Below are 19,071 nucleotides of genomic sequence, written 5' to 3'. Positions count from 1 at the left end.
AAGGTTTGGGCCATATAAGGGGTTCAATGTGTCATTGTCAATTCATTTTTATCTCAAAGTTTAAAATTTGAAAAACCTCATGTGAAGAAAAATGGCAATTCTGAGTCAAGAGCATTGATTCAAGCGCCAGAGATGACATAATTGACCAAAGAACTACACCCCAACAATAAGTGATCCATCTTAAGCCTTTGCATTTGTCAATTTTTTATTTTGTTTGAAGTCATTGTGAATCGTTTTATCGTGTGATGCATTACCGTTTATCGTACGAATTTTTTTCCTTTTGTATTTTTTTGTATGGGCAAGTAGGGTTTATTGTCTGATGTCTACCTTGGTATCGTACAAGAGTGTTCTTAAAAGACCATTTAGTCATGCAACAAGATATTGTTTGTCATATGAAACTGTTTAATCGTTCAGCTTGTAATTTTTGCTATTACAAGTTTTTGCTTGTCTGTGGAAACTCGTATAAAAAATAGCAAGTATTTTTAGGGTGTAAACAATAATTTTTTATTTTGAATGTTGTATATTTGAATTCTATAGCATGTTTATCACTTTCTTAGCAAAAATTTGATCACATGCTGATGATTTGTATGTTCTATTTTGCAAATTCAGTTTCCTGATATTCAGTTTCGGTGTACATTTCCGCCAATGATGAGGATAGTGCGAGATTTATCAGATGTAGAGAGAGGCCATATTGGTTTGTGTGGATTCGGATACCTGTTACAGATGCTTGATATCTATATGAATCACAGTATGTTGACCACTTTAGTTGAGCATTTTCATTCTAAACATAACACCTTTCATTTACAAGTTGGAGAGATGACCATCACGCCAGAGGATATATATAGGATTTTGAGATAAGGTTGATTATGATGCTACTCCTCGACTAGGTATTTTGGCTTTGAGACAGATATTCCATGATGATACTATCCTTGATTGCACTATTATGTGGGATGATTTGATGAATAGATACGGTGTGCAGTACCCCCTGGCTTACATTTTGGATGGTATGATTGGTTGTTTTGTGATGCCTGATAGGGGACAATAGAGATTTCTATGTGGTTGGGGCAGAATGCTTGAGAGTTTATTGACTCATCTAATGAGATTAGGGTGGGGATCATTCTTACTCGCTCATATGTATCATGAGATGCATGAGATTGTGTGTCAAGAGGAGAAGAGCATGGCAGCTGGTGTGATAGTTTTACATATCCCGGTATGCAGACCTATTGTAGACGATTCATGGGAGGTGCACCATCCTATTGTATGTTGTTATTCTAGTTATGCTACACAGCCCCACTTGGGCAAGACTGACTATTGGAGGAGGCAATTGGATGATTTCATCATTATAGTATGGAGACCGTATAGGGGTCTAGAGCTATGGGACAATTGGAGAGAACAAAGGAAAGATATTTTTATGACTTGACCTCTCATTGGAAGATTGGTGTCTATTATTGGGTGATTTGTAGTATCTAGCATGATGAGATAGTATGGGAGACCGCAGAGTATATCCCTAGAGTTCATAGCCTATGCTCGATATGGGGAGGACGAGAGACAAGGATGGGCACCAAGACTATCATATGCACTAAGCATGTAGGAGTTAGAGGGTTTACATCCATAGATATGGGATTATCTAGAGGATGTAGCAGTCACGGGGGTATTGCCCCAGTATAGAGATTGGTTACTGAGACATCCATTCGCTTGATTTACAGATCCAAGAGACCGTGCACCTCTTATAGAGGAGATTGAGGAGGATGCATCAGCAGAGGCATAGGTACCAAGTCACATACATGGATGAGGGCAGGTACTGGGACAAAGAGAAGATGTACCTAGATGGGAAGGAGGTGATCCTGGTGCTAGTAGCAATAGGGCAGCAACAGGAGGTTGACAACAACAGAGAGGGGAGGGTGGATACTTAGAAGTTGTTTGGGTGGAGGCTGGCAGTTCTAGGGCAGTAGAGGTTGGAGGTGAGGAGGAAGAGAGTGGCTCCTAGGAAGGTTAAGCAATGGAGAGATGAGAAGGGAGGTGGAGAGGTGAATATTGGGAGAGAGCGGGTAGTACCAGATGTAGTATGATCTTTGAGGTCAAGGTTGATAGGTTTCTAGTCACAGTTTACAATGGCACAAATGCAACTAGCAAAGCGAGACTAACAACTTGCAAAGGTGAGAGCAGAGCGAGATCGAGAAGTTGTAGAGGTGAGATCAAAGCATGATTCTCTTTAGCAAGAGGTTTTGTATGAGATGAGTAATGCATCTTATTGCATCACAGCTTATAGTGTAGCAGTCCTAGTAGCGCAATAGGGTGTTTTGTATTCTCAGTATATGGCTTGATCTAAGGAATCTAGGACACCCAGACAAGACATCAGTCAGCAAGCACCACCTCCTCCACTTGGCAATGAGGGAGAGGCAGAGAGCTAGATTTGTTACATCTCCTAGATTTTGTTATATACCCCATTTTTGTAGCCTATACGATTCTTGCTCCGATGAGACATTGTATTTGACAGTTGATATCATTTTTACTCTTAGACACTGAGATTATGATGAGATATACGATCTCTTGATTTGATTTCATCGTACTTGTGTTGATTTATTATGAAATGTCTTTCTATATGCTTTATTCTATATGTATGTATATCTTTTCAGTATGGATGTATGTAATGCAAATGAATATGGATGTTGTTTTTTTTTATTTCTTTTTTTCATATGCAAATAAATGATGAAAATGAGTAACGAGTAATGCAAACATTTATTTTTCATGCAATAATATGAATGCAAATAAGTATATAATGAAATGTATATATCTATATAAGATGCTCATGTATGGAGCTAACGTCTCAATACACAAGTACTAGATCGTAGAAATGATGATGAAAAAGAGACCACTTAGCTTAGAAATGACGATTGTTTCAGACTCTCATTCAAAAGATAAAGAGATCATTGTTATCTTGCCAAAATCACTTAAAATGCATAAAATTTAGAATGAATGCAACCTAAAATTAGTCACTGGATTTGGTATGCTTAGTTTTCATCACTGAGCATTTTACAAACACAATAGGAAAAATAGAGTTCCTTCCTTTTCATACGCAATATTAATTATCTTTTCCACAATGACCCTTTTATCATTCATATCCTTGGACAGATTACGCATGCATCTAGATTGCACATTAAAGAAATTCCCTCAAAATAGACAAATAAATGACTCCAACCTCCCTGTAGCATACAATAAGCGGATTTGAGGTATTGTAGAGATTTCACCTTGATGTGAAGGCAATTATCACAGACACCTAGCCTAATTAGATGTTTCTAGATCATCAAAATCACTCTTACAAGCTAAAAAACAAAGAAAAGTATTATGCCCCTAATCCTTGCTCCTTTTAGTCAAGATAGACTTCCTCGAGTTACTTAGAGGGAATAATTGTTGGAAAATGCACACTCCAATGAGAAATTGTAGGTGATTGAAGGTTTTTTCATTGATAGCAACCTTGTAATCATATGATACCGGCAAGACAAATATACCGGCACTGGCAATGACAAACTCTACACCGGCACACAAAACACCAGCAGTGAAAGGATGGATACCAGCACTCTGGCCGACAGGAATTTTGTTGATAATATATTTTGTAATTAATTGTAAAATCATTGTAAGCCAACATGGCAAGTTGTAATATGACTCATATATGTATGAGATCATTATAGAACATTTAATAATAATGTGATAGGCAAAATTATGCAGACCTAATATGCGAAATATAGGTTAAGGGTTTATGTATGAAGCAGAGCTAAAACCGGTACTAGATCTGGCATAGCAGATGCTAATTTGAAGCAGTACAAGACATTGGATTTGTATAATCTATTTTTGTAAGTCAGTGTGACTTCCTATTTAATTGAGTAGTGAGCTCTATGCACTTGGCCTTCCTGCATGTGCAGGCCCCTCTTGTAAAACAATAATATTCCCTTATTGGCCAATAAGTGAATATAGTGGGTCACAAATCCCACTGAGGTTTTTCGTACACTGGGTTTCCACATTAAACTATTGTGTTATGGTGTGCTTGTCATGTGGTTGTTGTTATTATTATTTACTGCATTATTTTTGGTTTACCGGTACACAGTATTGATATGCTTTACATGTTTTAAATCAAGTAAATTCATAAACTGGTTAGATACTGATTCACCACCCCCCTCTTAGTATCTTTGGGAATCCTAACAATAATAATCAAAAAGAAATGCAAAAGACAAAACACAAAGAAAATTTCAATCATATCTCAAACAGTGTAGTGATTGTTTTCAGTTGTCTTGTTTTGCTTGTTTACTCAGTGATAAAACTCTTCAGTAGTTTGGAGACAGGTGACTGACTCAAAGTGGATGACCTAATACTACTGATAGAAATATGACTTGGTTGATACTTCTTAGGACATGTAAATTGATCAGTAGATTACCCTAAGACTAGCACATTGATCAGTTTCAAGCCATGAGGGTTCCAAAACAACCAAGATGTCACAAAAGCGACTAAAAGATATGGACAAAAGAAAGGAAAGATGCAGGAAAGCAGGAATGAAAATAGGAAATGCCAAATTCTCATTGATAGATGGAGTGCTTGAGTATAAGAGGTGCCCGTTTACCATTTTTTCACCTACTTGGCAAAGATCCTTTCATTTTTTCTACCAAGGTGCTTTTTTACCATGTTTTCACCAAGGCATTTGATTTTTCTTTTTTTCATTTTTTTAATAAGATTTTTTTATTTTGTTTTCCGGACTTTTTAGTTGTACATGTTGCTAGAGCAGAGAATACTAAGTGAATGATTTCTTCAAATGGATGGTGTTGATCGGTTCACGGAGTTGTTCTCCTTCTAATATTGAGACTTGATAGGCACTAGAGCCAAAGACTATAGTAACGATGTAGGGACCTAGCTAGTTGGGTTTAAACTTCCCTTTGTTTTCTCAAAACTGTTGATTTTTAGGATTTTCTCTCAAAACAAGGTCACCAACCTGAAATTCTCTTTGTCAAACTTTCTTGTTATAACCTGTAGACATTCTCTTTTGGTACGCTCTCAAATGATCAAACACCACTTGCTGACATTCATCCAACAACTCGAGTTCTTATAATCTAGATATTTTGTAGTCTTCATCAGTAACAAGATCTTGCAAAGAAACTCTCAAAGGCATTTACACCTCAATAGGCAAGACTACTTCAGATCCATACACCAAAGAAATAGGTGTAGCCGCAGTAGGCGCTTTGATTAATTTTTCTATAAGCCAATAGTGCAGGGTTGAGCTACAGATGCCAATCCTTTCAAGATTTATTTACCATTCTATGCAAGATAGTCAGTAGATTTTTGTTAGATGCTTCATCTTGTCCATTACCTTGACGGTAGTATATGGATGACCAGTGTTGTTTGATTTTGAAATTTTCACAGAGCTCAGCTAGATCTTTGTTTTTGAATTGCCCTCCATTGTCAGTCATAATTGAAGAAGGTATCCCATACCTATAGATGATATAGTTAAGGATGAATAGAGCTACTTGTTTACGTTAGATATTTGGTTAGTCCCAAAGACACTGAGAGGGGGGGTGAATCAGTGTCTGACTGGTAGATGAAATATTTAAACTTATTTACAACTTTACAACCAAAATTAATATACCGATAAGCAAATAATAATGTAGTAAAGAGAAGCAAAAGAACAAGCATCTATTGGGACTCATTAAAATTGAGTCAAGTTTTGAGGCCCAATTCAAATTTTTGCTTTGCATTTCCAAATGAGTCAGTTTGAATGGCCTAGTTAGAGAGAGGGCAAAATGGAGCCAGTTGATTTTCAGAGGGTAAGGTTTGGCAAAAATTTCCTACACCTTTCATTTAGTCTATTCAATGATGTGCAACTTTCAAAATCTAGTTTGGATAAGTTTACAAGGTACCCATTTCGAGGGGTGAGCTGAAAGTGCATTTTAGGCACAAATGCAGATTTTATTGAGTAGCTTACTTTGAGTGTTTATATCTTTTACCCTGTTGATCGTCATGGAGAATTTAAAAATGGATTAAATTGTATGCATAAATGTGAGTTATCTTGTAAAATTTCAAGTCCTAATGAATCCATCTGCTCAGTTTTTGAAGATCAATCCATTTGCAGTTAGTGTGTTTTGGCAAGTCCCTGTTTCGACAGCTAGTCGGATCCTTGTTTTGCACAAGTGTAAAAGTTGCCTCAGTGAGTGTCATGCCAAAATGTTTCTTCTAGGTTAATGCTGGTATAAATGACAAGCTATGTTTCAAATTTCAAGCCTCTACCAATCCATTTGATCGATTTTCAGAAGGGTTCATTTTGCCATCGTTTTCAGTTATCCGTACTTTCAGTGCTAAATCAGTTGAAGTAGCCATTTTCATGAGCGCGCCATTTGCACCCAGTCAGACTTTTGGTCCAACTGAGAACTTGAAGATTTAATATGCACTTCAAGGTACCTATGTTTCAAATTTGAGGGCCTACAAAGGTCGTTTAATATTTTTGAGAAAGGCATCATGTGTTGCCAGAACATTGACTTCGTCAGATCCGCAGTTGCGACAAAGCCAGTTGGTCATTTTCACCAATTAAAATCTCTTTTCTCAGGACTCTTCTTAAGAAAGTGTTTGGTAGAGTTCATCCTTGTATAGCAAATTACACACCTGTCAGATGGCGAGGTCTAGAAAGGTGTTTTGACAATTTTGAAAATTACGTCTTCGCGATTAAATGCGAAAATGTGGCATAAGTGCCTGAAGGTTGCAAAATTCAGTCCAACGATCCAAAAATGATGCCGGTCATTTCCAGAGGTATGTTTGAGGTCCGTGAGTCATTTCAAAGGTCTGTTGAACGAAAACAAAAAAAAAAATTAGTCGGACCCACTTTGGGGCCCGACCTAGCTCATGCTTGTGGATTGTTTTTATAGGCGATTTTTGTTTACTGGGGGAATTTCAGAATGCTTAAATGAGGATTGTAATCGAGACCTATCATTGTTCTTCCTCTAGCCAGTGTCCAACTAGTCTATTGTGAGCTTACAGAAACTGAGAAAGATTTCTATGGGGTTTTTTTTTTTAAAGGGTGCTGAACTCTTCAAACACACGAGATTTCCTCCATTCAATTCAAAGTAACAATGAAGGCTTACAACAGCAGAATGAAAAAGTGTTCATGGCCAAATTTGGTGGCTAAATATGGTTGAACATTAAGACCAAAGCAGATGAGTTCCATGTAGATGAGATTTTTAAAGATAGTTTGATTGAAAGACGAAGGAGCCTGTCAGATAAGGATTCCTTGCTTTCAAGAAGAGGCTTAGTAGGCAATATGTCAAACAAAATTGAATCTGAGGCAAGCAAGTGTTGAACTAGACATATCCCGAGTCACAGATGTTCAAAATTTAAGGGTATTTGTAGGAACATGGAATGTAGGGGGTAAAGCTCCTTACAATGGCCTCAAGTTGGATGATTGGTTACACGCATCGCCTCCTGCAGATATATATGTTCTGGGGTTCCATAAAATTGTGCCTTTAAATGCAAGGAATGTCCTAGGCATAGAGGACAATGGTCTTGCAGAGAAATGGCTCTCCCTTGTTTAGCAAACACTTAACAACAACAGAAACCACTGTCCCAGTCCATTACCTTCCAGTCGGCATGGGTCAAGAGAGGCATTAGAAGCAGTTAATAGCTTTGATTCTAATTTTTGAAGATTCTAAACTTCATATCAACGCTGTTCCTTCACAGAGAGAATCATTTGAGGCCTCAAACTTACTTTCCAAAAGGATTGGTGAAGCAAAAACTTCTCCATTAAAACTGAAGCGAAAGATCACCCTAGCTGAACATCTCTCCTTGGGAAGACTAATTGACAGGGCAGATTCTAGTAGTTCTTCTCGATCAATTTCATCAGAGCATGAAAGTGGTTTGAGTGGGTTAGGTTCACCCCACAGTGTTTTCCATTCTCCAATATCTTGCAGTCCCCTATCAAATAGATGCAATTCAGGTGAAATAAGTTACATATTGAGTTCAAGTCAGCCAAATTATTTTTTGGTAGCTAGCAAGCAGATGGTTGGCATATTCCTATATGTGTGGGTGTGTAGTAAGTTTGATTTCCTCCATTTGAGGTGGCACCCAGTGGGGCTATCTTAGAAACAAGGGTTCTATTTCAATCAGCATATTATTTCATTAGACAAGCTTTTGCTTTGTTTGCACTCATTTGACATCAGGACAGAAGGGAGGTGATGAGATGAGGAGGAATTTTGATGTCATAGAGATCATAAAAAGGACATGATTTCCACAAGCCCGTGAGTCTTTGGTAAAGAAATCACCTGAAAGCATTTTGGAGCACGATCGAGTAAAATGGCTTGGCGATTTGAATTATCGCCTTTCACTTCGCTATGCTAAAACTAAAAGACTAATGGTAATGAGTGATTGGGAGTCTCTATTGGAGAAAGATCAACATTGCAAAGAGAAGAAAGCAGGGCGTATATTCATAGGATGGAATGAAGGGAAGATTTATTTCCCTCCAACTTACAAGTATTGCAGAAACTCAGACCGCTATATAGGAGATACTCTCAGATCAAGATCAAAGAAACGCACACCAGCTTGGTGTGATCGTATACTATGTTTTTGTAGCAGAGGTGGTAAAACACTCAGGAAAAGCCTTCAGAAGTGCATTTCTAGGCAAAGTCGTTTATCCCACATTCGCTGTGGAGGGGAACATTTTGATATTTATATGTAAAACCTTACCCAAGTATAATGTCAAAGCCTCAAGGCTTTTGACGGACGATGCCCATTGGGCACCCAAGTGGACCCCACGCGCATGGGTGTGGATCCCAAGGTGATCAAAGAGGTGACAGATGGTGACAGGTGGACACCACGCAGGCACGGATCTTGAGGCAAGCGAGCAGATTTTGCAGAGAAGGTTCAGCTTAACTAGTGAGCAAGTTGCAGATGATCTGACGAAGCGCGTTGATTCACAGGCCAAAGATGCTCGCCAGTTAAACCCTGCAAAATAGCTAAAAGAGGTAAAGATCATGCAGGTTCCAACCAATCCGATGGTGCGTGCAACTTCACAAAGGCAAGATGCATGTGAGTTAAGGGCTGCGAAATGGCAAAAAGCCCAGGGTGAAAATGCAGCGAGTTAAAGATCGAGCAAGTCCGATGAAGATCAACGGCTCACGTGACTTCGTGACCCAAAGATGCACCAAACTTACCCATTGCGGAATAGCAAAAGACAGGTGGTGCACAGATGGCAGGTACAGTCAGTGGTGGACACCATGCAGGCACGGATCTTGAGGCAAGCGAGCAGATTTTGCAGAGAAGGTTCAGCTTAACTAGTGAGCAAGTTGCAAATGATCTAATGAAGCGCATTGATTCACAAGCCAAAGATGCTCGCCAGTTAAACCCTGTAGAATAGCTAAAAGAGGTAAAGATCATGCAGGTTCCAGCCAATCCGATGGTGTGTGTGACTTCACAAAGGCAAGATGCATGCGAGTTAAGGGCTGCAAAATGGCAAAAAGCCCAGGGTGAAAATGCAGCGAGTTAAAGATCGAGCAAGTCCGATGAAGATCAACGGCTCACGTGACTTCAAGACCCAAAGATGCACCAAACTTACCCATTGCGAAATAGCGAAAGACAGGTGGTGCACAGATGGCAGGTACAGTCAGTGGTCCAACAAGTGGGCCCCAGTGAGGTGGTTGTCTAGTGGTGCATAGGTGGAGCTTAGGTGGCGATGGTGTGGCACCAAGGTGATGCTGAGGTGGTCGACAAGCAAGCGGACACATGGCTGAGTGATGAGGTGTCATTCAAGGTGGCACCCAGTGGACCCCATCAACCAATCAAAGATCATTCGTGGCAAGGTGTCAGGCTAAAAAGGAAGCCAAAAATCAAAATTAAATTCAGTTAAATGTATAGTGCAAACTATATTTAAAAAATTGAAAAATTTAAATGATGTGCACATAAAGATGATTAATTCGCCCAGCGCTCTATTTTTGGCCAAAATACTAAGTATTATATATTGTCGGAAAGCTCTCAAGATGAAGAATGTAGTTATGAAGTTTGTTTCAACAAATATCAGATCTTTTAATAGAAATTACCATGGGAAAGAAGAAGAAAGTGAATTCAATTGGAAAAGAGACACTTAGCAATTTCAGTTGCAGACCTAATATTTTCCCTCTTCCTTCTTATTCCAATTTTCTTCTCATTTGTAAAGGTTCCAAAATTCTGTGAGAGTGACTCTAGATTTTCATGGCTTCCAATTTTGAGTTCTCTTCAAGATTGTATAGGGTAGGGCTTTTCTTTTAGTGATAGAGTATCTTCTTGTTGTAAATGTTTTTGTTGTAGGTCATGTATGTGTAAGGCATATACACAGTTTATTGGATTCTCTCTAAGCATTCTTTGTCTTCAATAAATCTAGTCTTCAAGGGAGTTTGGGTTTGTCCTCTCAAGTGGGAGTGTAAGGCTTGTTTTCAGGTACTCTTCAAGGAAGAGTTTAAATTCTATGAGCAATCATTTAGGATTCAGGATAATGTTTAGATATGTATGATCCTCTTTCTGAATTTAGAATGTATTAATGTCAGGCATTAATACAGGGATATCTTTCTTAATAAATTGGATTTGCAACGGAGGTGTTCATTTTCAGTTTGATGTATGACTCTATTGCCCTTAGATAAGGCACTGATCTTACAGATTTTGGGGTTTTCTCAAGGATTTAAAATCAAAAAAATCAAAATATCTACTTTTAATTTTATGTTTGTAATGTTAGTTTTCTCTATCCATCTCAAGATTCAAACATTATTGAGTTGCAAGTGTGGATCTAGCCCATCTACAGTAACATCTTAGTTTTTGAACCTTTTGAGATCCATCTGCTTTTGTTGATGCAGTCTTGTGTGTAATGGGTGTGATTAAATGCATCACAAGTACACTCACCTAGGTTTTGCAGAGCCTGAAGAGTAGAAGGATTTAGGTCCTTGTTATGTTGTCTAAGCCCTGAAGTGTTTCATTGATTGAGATTGGCTATCTCAAAGAAAGATTTGTAGGTGTCCTTGGGTTAACCAAATTTGGTGAACAACAAAAATGGCTACTCTATTGGGGATCTAAATAGAAATTGCATAATTTCATCCAGTTTGTCAGTCCATTGAGAATGCACAGAGTTGAAAATGTCTTTTATGGTTGAGGGATTTAGTATTATGTTCTAAGGTTGTAATGGTATTGTCTGCTATCAGAGAAAGTTTCTTGTGAAGAATTAGAGAAAATATACATTGTTGAGAGTTGTAAGAAGTTCTTACAGCTGTTTATGAATTCTCCCTAATGTCATAATTGGGTGGCGACTCTACTCTTTGTACCGGTGCTTGCAAGAAGTTTTTATTCCAAGATTTTCACAAGATTAGTAGATAATCTGATGAGTCATATTAAGATGCAGATGATTAAATTAGTTGTATGCTCAGACATAATATTTTCATCATAAAAGCTTGAGAAGAAAAGTGAGGTAAAAGATTCCAGTTCACACATGAATCTGATGTATTTTCTGGATTTGTGTTTATATCTTGGAGTGAATTGGTTGCAACGAGATCGAAGGAGTAAACAAAGAATTAAATAAGTGTTCAATGGTATCCGTTCAAAATATCCTTTGTGCAAGAGGTGGTGACTCTGTGATAAAAGACCGTGTTGAAAGTGGAAGTTAATCTTCAGATCTACAAGTTTTGTACAACTGCAAATCTCCAGGTATTTTCAGAGGTTTTAAATGCAAGATATCTCTTCTAAAATTTTGAATGTGTAATGTAGTTTTCCCATTAAGTGAACAGCACTAGTAAAGAGGGAAAGAGAGGAATCACAAAATTAATTTGCATACCTATGATGCTAAAATATCCAGTGTATATGATCTTCCGTAGTATGCAAATTTGGAAAACCTTATGTCTAGCAATGTTAATGAATAGATTTGAATAAGGATATGTGCTTGAAGTTTTTTATCCAAGATTGTATAATCATTTGTGGGAGTAAGAAGGAAAATGAATAGTGAAGTTTTTCAGCCTTGTGTATTTCCACATATGGCCATGCCTAGTAAACCAAAACAACCATGTAATAGGAAGGGTTTCAGTATGAAGTATTATGCTGCTCTAAACTTTGGAGATATTTTGGGTTACCCAAATCCCATACCCACAGAAATTAGAAAATATTTGCCAATTTTCAGTGGGAAGAAATCAGAATCAACATGTCAACATGTGAAAAGATTTTCAGATTTGATAGGAGAGTTTGAAATTTGTCAGGAAGATGTATGCATGAAATTGTTTGTTCAGTCATTGAAAGAGGATGCAAGGGATTGGTTTTCCTTTTTGCCAATAGATTGTATTTCCTCATGGGAAGAATTAGTTTCAGATTTCATAGACCAATTTGATGAAAAGATGAGTGATTGTGATTTGCTGAAAGAATTCACTTATATACAAATCAGGGAAGATGAATTGGTACCAACATTTAATATCAGATTTTCACAAGCTTTGTCTAAAATTTCCAAAAAGTATAAACTTGATGATAAAGTATGTCTGGATGTTTATATGAGTGCATTTGATGAGAAGATGGGTTTCTTATTGAGAAACAAAGAACCCAAGACTTTGTATGAAGCGTTTAACACAGCCAGGGATATGGAAAATAACTTGAAGTATGGGATCTCGAAGAGATTCGTGTCTGCTATTGTTTCATGCCAAAGTACCTTCAATGGTGAAATACCATGTGAAGCTGAGCAAATCATTCCTTGTCTAGGTGCATCAAGCTCTACAATTTTGAATGGTTTTGTTGATGCATGTGTTTCATATTTAAATGAGAGTCAAGAACCTCTACTGTTAATGTCGGTTGTCTCTCACAGTAATGATGGAATGATCAGTGGGAAGTGTTGTGAAAATGTTGATACAGAGGTAGATATATACAAGGGATATGTACCATTTGATTTGTATGCCGATTATGTTGATTATGTGACTGCCAATTACCAAGTAAATCATGCATCTCTCAAGGATAATGACAATGAAAATAATGATGGTGATGACCATCGATTTTTACATGTTGCTGATGTATTTGATGTTGAAATACCAAATACAGAGGGATTACCAAGTGTTGTGGTTTGTGCAAGTGAAAATGTGCAATATGATGAAAATCAGAGTTGTTTGGTGCAAATAATAGTTGATCCTCACTTAAATATTGATAATGTCACTTGTGTTGAGGATGAAGTAAAAGTATTTTCAGATTTCACTTCTTATAATCATGTTGATGATCTTTCTAATTTGAAAGTTATGCATAAAGTTAATTCAGAAAATCTCAATGGTACACATGATTGCAATGAAAATATAGCACACATGGATGGACGATTTTTTATGGAATCTCACATGGAACAGCAAAGTGTAATACAATTTCAAAAGATTGCAAAACTTAGGAAAGCTCTTGAAGTTGTGGACAAGAAGGTTCAAATGTTCGAGAGCCTTCGAGTTGTTAATGAAGACCCTCTGCAATATGGTGAAGAGGATTCTTCAAAAAAGGACTGTGAACTGAATGCTTGTACGCTTGATGAACAACATGCTGATCTAACAGATGGTTTTATGACAGAAAATTTTAGTGAACATGCTGAAAACTCATCAGATGAAGTAAATGGCATCGATATTCATCTTTGTTCTTTGGCTGATAAGGAGTGTTCTATTGGTGAAGAAGATCAATTGTGGAAAGATAAGTATGATCATCTTGATTTTTAGAATCATGGTCATAGGATGAAATCTTATGGATGTGAAACATGGAACACTGAGGATTGTTCCCACCAAGTTTCAATTTCTTCTTTGTCTGATGAAGATGATTATGATGATCGAATGGATGGTATCTTTAGCAATTTTACTAATGTTTTATTCAATGTTGATATAGATACGGACCAACCACTTTAGTGTCATAATGTTAATAAGGGGATTTTTCATTTGGTTTCTAACCCTTTGTATGAAGAAATAAATGATCAGCCAGATGTTGTAAATGATGAACCAATCCATAATGCTGATGAAATTCCAAACAACAGTAGCGTGTGTTGTAAAAAATTACTTCATGATGAAGGTAAGGGGCATGGGTTGTGTGATGATTACTCCAGACCACAGATGGAAGTTTTTCAAGTGGATATAAGTTTGAATGAAGAAAACTTAGCTGAGGATTTGCTTCAGCCAGAGGTATGCATTCTTTTTCATGAATGGGATTTTGAGAATGCGGAGGTTTTGAGCTTGATGAACAAGGATGGTAAAGAGTGTGATCAGCATAGGGAAGTATCACATCTGAACCAAAATGTTTATGTCCCTTGTTTGCATCAGTTGGTTAGTAGTGTCCCTCATTCTATTAATTTAAATGGTAATAAGGCATGTGCTAATGAGAATTACAGTGTTGAAAATGAATGTTTTACTTTTGAAGTTCAGCATGATGATGTCCTTGCAAAAGATAGAATTGATTGGGATAGTGAAATGTATGATATCTTATGGGAAGACCTCAATGGTGAATTGTCTCATGTTTTTACTTTTGTTGAGATAATGTGTGACCGTAAAGTTCAGAATCAGACAAGAGGTATGCACACCAACTGTTACAGTGATGAGATAAAAGAGGTTGATTATAATGATTATGCTCAGTTGTTACTGGAAGGTTCCTTTGTTTGGATCATGATATCAAGAGATGAAAATCATGTTTTTGACAGAGGTAAATGTTTAGGAAAGTGGAGCAGTTATAATCAGTTGTAAGTATGTTTGTATCTCTTGTACAGTCGCTTTGCTTTCAGTTGTGTGGTTTTCAATAAAGTGCCCTGTTGTTTGGGTAGAATAAGGAGCCCTGTTTTTGAGAAGAGAACAGAATGATCCATTTTTTGGGTGGTCTGCTTAACCATAGATTCTGGATTCCTGTGTTGATCTTGCAAACAACCATCCCCAGTCAGAGCCATTGTTGGGACTCATTAAACTTGAGTCAACTTTTGAGGCCCAATTCAAATTTTTGCTTTGCATTTCCAAATGAGTCAATTTGAATGGCCTAGTTAGAGAGAGGGCAAAATGGAGCCAGTTGATTTTCAAAGGGTAAGGTTCGGGAAACATTTCCTACACCTTTCATTTGGCCTATTAAATGATTTGCAACTTTCATAATTTAGTTTGGATAATTTTACAAGGTACCCATTTTGAGGGGTGAGCTGAAAGTACATTTTAGGCACAAATGTAGATTTTATTGAGTAGCCTACTTTGAGTGTTTATATCTTTTGCCTTGTTGATCGTCATGGATAATTTCAAAATGGATTAAATTGTATGCATAAATGTGAGTTAGCTTGTAAAATTTTAGGTCCTAATGAATCTATTTGCTCATTTTTTGAAGATCAATTCGTTTGCAGTTAGTGTGTTTTGGCAAGTCCCTGTTTCGACAGCTAGTCGGAGCCCTATTTTGCACAAGTGTAAAAGTTGCCTCAGTGAGTGTCATGCCAAAATGTTTCTTCCAAGTTAATGCTGGTATAAATGACAATCTATGTTTCAAATTTCAAGCCTCTGCCAATCCGTTTGATCGGTTTTCAAAAGGGTTCATTTTGCCATCATTTTTAGTTATCCGTACTTTCAGTGCTATATTAGTTAAAGTAGCCATTTTCATGAGCACGCCATTTGCACCCAGTCAGACTTTTGGTCAAAATAAGAATTCAAAGATTTAATATGCACTTAAAGGTACCTATGTTTCAAATTTGAGGGCCTACAGAGGTCGTTTGATATTTTTTAGAAAGGCATCATGTGTTGCCAGAACATTGACTTTGTCAGGTCCGCAGTGTCAACAAAGCCAGTTGGTCATTTTTGCCAATTAATATCTCTTTGATCAGGACTCGTCTTGAGAAACCGTTTGGTAGAGTTCATCTTTGTATATCAGAGTACATGCCTATCAGATGGCGAGGTCCAGAAAGGTGTTTTGACAGGTTTGAAAATTACGTCTTCGCGATTAAGTGGGAAAATGTGGCGCAAGTGCCTAAAGGTTGCAAAATTCAGTCTGACAATCTGAAAATGATGCCGATCATTTCCAGAGGTATTTTTGAGGTCCGTGAGTCATTTCAAAGGTTAGTTGAACGAAAACAAAAAAAATTTAAGTCGGACCCACTTTGGGGCCCGACCTGGCTCATGCTCATGGATTGTTTTTATTGGCCATTTTATTTTACTGGGGGAATTTCAGAATGCTTAAATGAGGATTGTAATCGAGACTTGTCATTGTTCTTCTCTACCCAGTGTCCAAGTAGTCTATTGTGAGCTTATAGAAACTGAGAAAGATTTCTATGGGTTTTTTTTTTAAAGGGTGTTGAACTCTTCAAACACACAGGATTTCCTCCATTCAATTCGAAGTAACAATGAAGGCTTACAATAGCAGAAAGAAAAAGAGTTCATGGCCAAAGTTGGTGGCTAAAAAATGGTTGAACACTACGACCAAAGCAGATGAGTTCCATGCAGATGATATTTTTGAAGATCGTTTGATTGAAAGATGGAGGAGCCTGTCAGATAAGGATTCCTTGCTTTCAAGAAGAGGCTTAGTAGGCAATATGTCGAACAAAATTGAATCTTTGAGGCAAGCAAGTGTTGAACCAGACATAGCCCAAGTCACAGATGTTCAAAATTTAAGGGCATTTGTAGGAACATGGAATGTAGGGAGTAAAGCTCCTTACAATGGCCTCAAGTTGGATGACTGGTTACATGCATCGCCTCCTGCAGATATATATGTTTTGGGGTTCCAAGAAATTGTGCCTTTAAATGCAGGGAATGTCCTAGGTGCAAAGGACAATGGTCTTGTAGAGAAATGGCTCTCCCTTCTTCGGCAAACACTTAACAACAACAAAAACCACTGTCCCAGTCCATTACCTTCCAACCGGCATGGGTCAAGAGAGGCATCAGAAGCATTTAACAGCTTTGATTCTAATTTTTGAAGATTCTAAAATTCATATCAACGTTGTTCCTTCATAGAGAGAATCATTTGAGGCCTCAAACTTACTTTCCAAAAGGATTGGTGAAGCAAAAACTTCTCCATTAAAACTGAAGCGAAAGATCACCCTAGCTGAACATCTCTCCTTGGGAAGACTAATTGACAGGGCAGATTCTAGTAGTTCTTCTCGATCAATTTCATCAGAGGACGAAAGTGGTTTGAGTGGGTCAGATTCACCCAGCAGTGTTTTCCATTCTCCAATGTCTTGCAGTCCCCTGTCAAATAGATGCAATTCAGGTGAAATAAGTTCCAGATTGAATTCAAGTCAGCCAAATTATTTTTTGGTAGCTAGCAAGCAGATGGTTGGCATATTCCTTTGTGTGTGGGTGCATAGTAATCTGAGACAGCATGTTCGAGATTTAAAAGTCTCCTGTTTTGGCCGTGGGCTAATGGGATATCTTGGAAACAAGGGTTCTATTTCAATCAACATGTTATTTCATCAGACATGCTTTTGCTTTGTCTGCACTCATTTGACATCAGGACAGAAGGGAGCTGACGAGATGAGGAGGAATTCCGATGTCATAGAGATCATAAAAAGGACACGATTTCCACAAGCCCGTGAGTCTTTGGTAAAGAAATCACCTGAAAGCATTTTGGAGCACGATCGAGTAATATGGCTTGGGGATTTGAATTATCACCTTTCACTTCGCTATGCTGAAACTAAAAGACTAATGGTAATGAGTGATTGGGAGTCTCTGTTGGAGAAAGATCAACTTTGCAAAGAGAAGAAAGCAGGGCATATATTCATAGGATGGAATGAAGGGAAGATATATTTCCCTCCAACTTACAAGTATTGCAGAAACTCAGACCGTTATACAGGAGATACTCTTAGATCAAGATCAAAGAAACGCACACCAGCTTGGTGTGATCATATACTATGTTTTTGTAGTAGAGGTGGTAAAACACTCAGGAAAAGCCTTCAGAAGTGTATTTCTAGGCAAAGTCATTTATCCCACATTCGTTGTGGAGGGGAAAATTTTGATATTTATATGTAAAACCTTACCCAAGTATAATGTCAAAGCCTCAAGGCTTTTGACGGACGGTGCCCATTGGGCACCCAAGTGGACCCCACGCGCGTGGGTACAGATCCCAAGGTGACTGAGGAGGTGATAGATGGTGATAGGTGGACCCCACGTAGGCACGGATCTCGAGGCAAGTGGATGAATTTAGTAGAGAAGGGTTGGCTTAACCAGTGAGTAGGTTGCATTGGATCCAACGAAGCGCGTTGATTCACAGGCCAAAGATGCTCACTAGTTAAACCCTGTGAAACAGCTAAAATAGGTAAAGATCATGCAGGTTCTAACCGATTCGATGGTGCGCGTGACTTTGCAAAGGCAAGATGCACACAAGTTAAGGGCTGTGAAATGGTGAAAAGCCCAGGGCGAAAATGCAGCAAGTTAAAGATTGAGCAAGTCTGATGAAGATCAACGGCTCGCATGACTTCGTGACCCAAAGATGCACGAAACTTACCCATTGTAAAGACAGGTGGCGCATAGGTGGTAGGTCGAGTCAACGGTCCAGCAGGCAGGCCCCAGTGAGGTGGTTGTCCAGTGGTGCATAGGTGGAGCTTAGGTGGCGATGACGTGGTGCCAAGGTGGCGCGGAGGTGGCCGACAAGCAAGAGGACATATGGCAAAGTGATGAGGTGTCATTCGAGGTGGCGCCCAGTGGACCCCATCGACCAATCAGAGATCACCATGTGGAAAGGCGTCAGGCGAAAAAGGAAGCCAAAAATCAAAATTAAAATCAGTTAAATGTATAGTGCAAACTATATTAAAAAATTGAAAAATTTAAATGATGTGCACATAAAGATGATTAATTCACCCAGGGCTTTATTTTCGGCCAAAATACCAAGTATTATATATTGCCAGAAAACTCTTGAGATGAGGAATGTAGTTATGAAACAAAGATCAAATATTTTGAGAGAAGTCTCCACGGGAAAGAAGAAGAAAGTGAATTCAGTTGGAAAAGAGACACTTGGCTATTTCAGTTGCAGACCTAATATTTTCCCTCTTCCTTCTTATTCCAATTTTCTTCTCATTTGTAAAGGTTCCAGAATTCTATGAGAGTGACTCCAAATTTTCATGGCTTCCAATTTTGAGTTCTCTTCAAGATTGTACAGGGC

The 19,071-nt window shown here is 38.1% G+C and overlaps 1 protein-coding gene and 1 pseudogene across 1 annotated transcript; both read left to right on the top strand.

Moving 5' to 3' along the window:
- The window catches only part of LOC131043695 (type IV inositol polyphosphate 5-phosphatase 6-like), a 51,819-nt pseudogene extending 43,118 nt beyond the window's left edge, over positions 1-8,701 (top strand).
- A 7,620-nt stretch (positions 8,702-16,321) lies between these two features.
- LOC131043684 (type IV inositol polyphosphate 5-phosphatase 6-like) lies at positions 16,322-17,942 on the top strand. The gene is made up of 2 exons (XM_059222036.1): positions 16,322-16,836; positions 16,967-17,942. The coding sequence occupies exons 1-2, from the start codon at positions 16,322-16,324 to the stop codon at positions 17,940-17,942; spliced, it is 1,491 nt and encodes a 496-aa protein (XP_059078019.1).
- Positions 17,943-19,071: the final 1,129 nt, after the last annotated feature.

The sequence above is a fragment of the Cryptomeria japonica genome, chromosome 6 (assembly GCF_030272615.1).
Source record: "Cryptomeria japonica chromosome 6, Sugi_1.0, whole genome shotgun sequence".
Taxonomy (NCBI): Eukaryota; Viridiplantae; Streptophyta; class Pinopsida; order Cupressales; family Cupressaceae; genus Cryptomeria; species Cryptomeria japonica.
The sequence above is the reverse complement of the archived record's forward strand: the minus strand, read 5'-3'. Positions and strand labels throughout refer to the sequence as shown.